The sequence below is a fragment of the Herpailurus yagouaroundi genome, unplaced genomic scaffold (genome assembly GCF_014898765.1).
Source record: "Herpailurus yagouaroundi ecotype Mexico unplaced genomic scaffold, PumYag 139, whole genome shotgun sequence".
Taxonomy (NCBI): Eukaryota; Metazoa; Chordata; class Mammalia; order Carnivora; family Felidae; genus Herpailurus; species Herpailurus yagouaroundi.
In genome coordinates, this window is record NW_024412394.1 from 71,932,100 (window position 1) to 71,935,297 (window position 3,198).

The window sequence follows — 3,198 nt, forward strand, 5'->3', positions numbered from 1 at the left end:
TTGGAGTACTTTTTCATTTCTCCCGTTAAGAGCTTCCCTGGGAGAAACCACTAAGGTAACTTTTAAGAATCTGCTACAACATCATTGAGATCAATAAAACGTATTTTTAAAAACAGCTTTGATATCCAAATTTGTAATCTCTTTTCTTACCTTCATTTCAACTTTTCCTTGGACTGGACACTGAATAAATTTGAAATAAATTGTCACGTGGAAACATGGGTTTAAAGCTTTGAAATACGTCAAAACTACTGAGCAAAAGCTTTCAGAAGAACCACACATAGTACTTGGAGCAAATCTGTTTAGAAAAGGGCACCTTTACAGAAAGGACGCTCACCCACTCTCGCTCACGCCCAACCTGACCCTGTATGCTATTTATCAGACTAAGTTTACATAAATCAGAGAAGAGTTACAGTGCAATTAAATGTAGCCACGAAGTAATATGATATAAAGCACTTTGCAAATATTAAACCTCCCCTTAAGGGATCAATGTTTTCCATGAAGAAGGTGGTATTGGGAGGAGGGAGGGAAAGAAGGAAGGGATGGAGAGGGAGAGACCGACCCACCGGGTGAGGACTGGGGAAACCACGGATCTGAGCAGCAGCCCCTTTGGGCGGGCACCCTGAAGCACGCCAAGAGAGAAGCTGGAGAACGGAGCCCAACAGGGTGAAGTGACTCCGGAGCTGAAGCGGAGGACTGCTCGCTGTGCACCCGGAACCGCCGGGTAGAGGCGTCCACAACAGTCTGCGCGCTCCTCGGGGCGCTCATTCCCCAAGTCCCCAAACCAAGGCGACCACCCAAGTCCCAGGAGCAGGGGTCTCTGCGCTCCAGTCAGAAGGCACAGCGACCTCGCGCACCCCTGAATAATGCGACCGCCCCCTCGATTGCATCCAGCTCGCGCGCGCGCGTGTGTTGGGGACTCGTGAGTGGGATGGGTGGCGGGGTCTGGGGCTGCGAGAGATGGGGGCCGGCTGGGGCGGAGATCGCACCCGACCCAAGTTAACTGAGCCTCTGCCAGCCCCCCGCTCCGGCCTTGCAGCCCCCCAGTCTCCCGAAGCCGTCTCGCGCTCCAAGCGACAGCCCCACAGCCACCCGGGGAAGTGGCTGGGCGCGAGGCCCCAAACTCTGCAGAGCGCAGTTTACCCGTTTCCTCCCTGGCTCCCTCAAAGAGAGCCCAGCGCGGGCTGAGACTGACCGACTGACACCTACGACCCTCTTAAATTTACCCCGGGAATCGCCCCGCCGGTTCCCGTCTCGCTCTAGTTTAGCCCCGAGCCCCAGGGAACGTCTCGAAAGTCTACCCCCGGCAGCACCCAGGAGAACCGCGCCCCCAAAGTGGTTTCGGCTGGCACCGCACGGACGTCGCCCTTGGGCGACTCCCCTCCCGAGTCAATTCCTCCCGAAATCTACGAGCTTTCAGCCCGCTGCGCCCGAGCCCCTCCCCGGCGCGAGGCGGGCAGCTCGCCCTGCTCACCTTCGTCCCGGGCGCGGCGGCGGGGGCGGGGGCGGGAGCCCAGGGCGCGGGCGCCGGCCACGGGTCGCGCCGGGCCACCGGTCGCTCCCTCAGTCTCCGCGGCAGTTGGTCCAGTAGTTTCGGAAGCCCGGGCTCCGGCTCCGCGGAGAGCGAGTCGGCGTGAATGGGAGCGAGCGACCGCGCTGTGCGTGCGCGCGTGAGAGTAAGAGGCGGGCGGGCCCCACACGCGGGCAGCGGCGGCGGCTGCTGGGTCCCGGGCGGGAGCCGGAAGGGGGAGGAAGCGGGCGAGAAGTAGTGGAGTTTAGGGCGCGTTTCCTGCACTTCGCCGGGAGGCTGGGGCCAGGTGCGGCAGGGCGCGCTCCCGCGGCGCAGGCACGGCACGGGCAGCCGCCGGAGCCCGAGTCCACGCAGTGCCCGGGCCCGCAGCCGCTCTGCGGGAGGAGGTGCGCATCCTCCTTGCCCCACGCGGGCACTGGCGCGGCTCCGGACTCTGAGAGCCAAGGGGAGAGCCTCCGGTGTCCTCGGTGACAGCTCCTTGGGCAGCCTGCTCCCTCCCGATCCGCCCAAAAGAGCAACAGTCAGGGCGGCTGGGATCTTCCCTTCCTGGGTCTCGGAGCCGCGGTGCCAAGCGGTGCCGGCGCCCCGCTCCCCGCGGCTGGCGCTGTCACGGCCGCCGCCCGGCCCCCGGCGCGCCCGAGCCGGCAGCTGCCTCCCGGAGACGTGCCCAGCTGTGTGCGCGTGTGTGTGTCTAAGCGAATCTCTTCCCCTCCATCACTCGGTGCGCGGGAGGGACCGGGTCCCCGGCGACCAGCTGCAGAGTGGCTGCCAGTCCACACCCTCCCGCTCTCTCCCCACCCACCCCGCCCCTACTCCTCGCCCTCCGCCTCCTCCCCGCTGCTCCTCCTCCAGCAGGCGCTCCCGAGCTCCCAAAGGCGGCGAGAAACCGCAGCGAAAGGGGCGGAGAAGGGTGGGGAAGGAAGCGCAGGTGTCTTCAGTCGAAAGAGGGGCGCTCACACCGGGGCGGCTTGCTGAAGGGGGAGGGCAGGGCTCCGGCGGAGAAGGGGGAGGAGGGGATTTACCCCGAGGCCGAGGTCCTGCGGCCGAGCCGCCGCCCATCCCACCCGGGCGCGGGAGCTGCGGGCCGGCGAGGCGATGGGGAGGGGGGCGCGCAGGGCTCCCCCGCCGACTGAGGCCGAAGCTTGGGGAACCCGCAGAAGTCACCAGGGTGGCAGAACCTAGGAACTTAGAAGTCGGAAGGACCCAATGTCTGAGGAGCTGAGACCGGTGTCCCTAGGGTGAGGGCCCTAGACGCGGAGCTTGGGGCACACAGGTGTCCAGGGAGCTGGCCTGTGGCTCTAGGTTGCCTATCAGGAGAGCTGGAGGCTGGGAGAGGGGTCGGGCGGCGGCGGCGGCCGTTCTCAGACTGCTGTATGCATCCGGAGTCGCAGGGGGCGATCACCGCCAAGCTGGGAAGCAGAGGTCGTCGCTCAGCCTTTTTTTTTTTTCCGAGTCCAAATCCCAAAGCCCGAGAGGCACACTCGCCTTCCCCACGCGGTCTGTCCTGTCCCTCTTCCCTTTGCTCCCGGCAACACGGAGGGCCACGGAACTCGAGGTGCTGTTTACTGTGCCCTTTGCTAGATCGAAGGGATCCCACCAGATCCAGGCTGGTGTGGTGCTGCTTCTCTCTCAACTGTAGTCCCCTCCCTTAGTATCTATGGCCACCCAAC

At 63.8% G+C, this 3,198-nt stretch overlaps 1 protein-coding gene across 1 annotated transcript; it reads right to left on the reverse strand.

Moving 5' to 3' along the window:
* Nucleotides 1-1,294: 1,294 nt before the first annotated feature.
* LOC121030084 (translation initiation factor IF-2-like) lies at nt 1,295-2,587 on the reverse strand. Its single transcript, XM_040474620.1, has 2 exons — nt 2,342-2,587; nt 1,295-2,176 (listed from the first exon to the last, which is right to left on the reverse strand). Exons 1-2 carry the CDS (start codon nt 2,585-2,587, stop codon nt 1,295-1,297), a joined length of 1,128 nt encoding a protein of 375 aa, XP_040330554.1.
* Between the last annotated feature and the right edge of the window lie 611 nt (nt 2,588-3,198).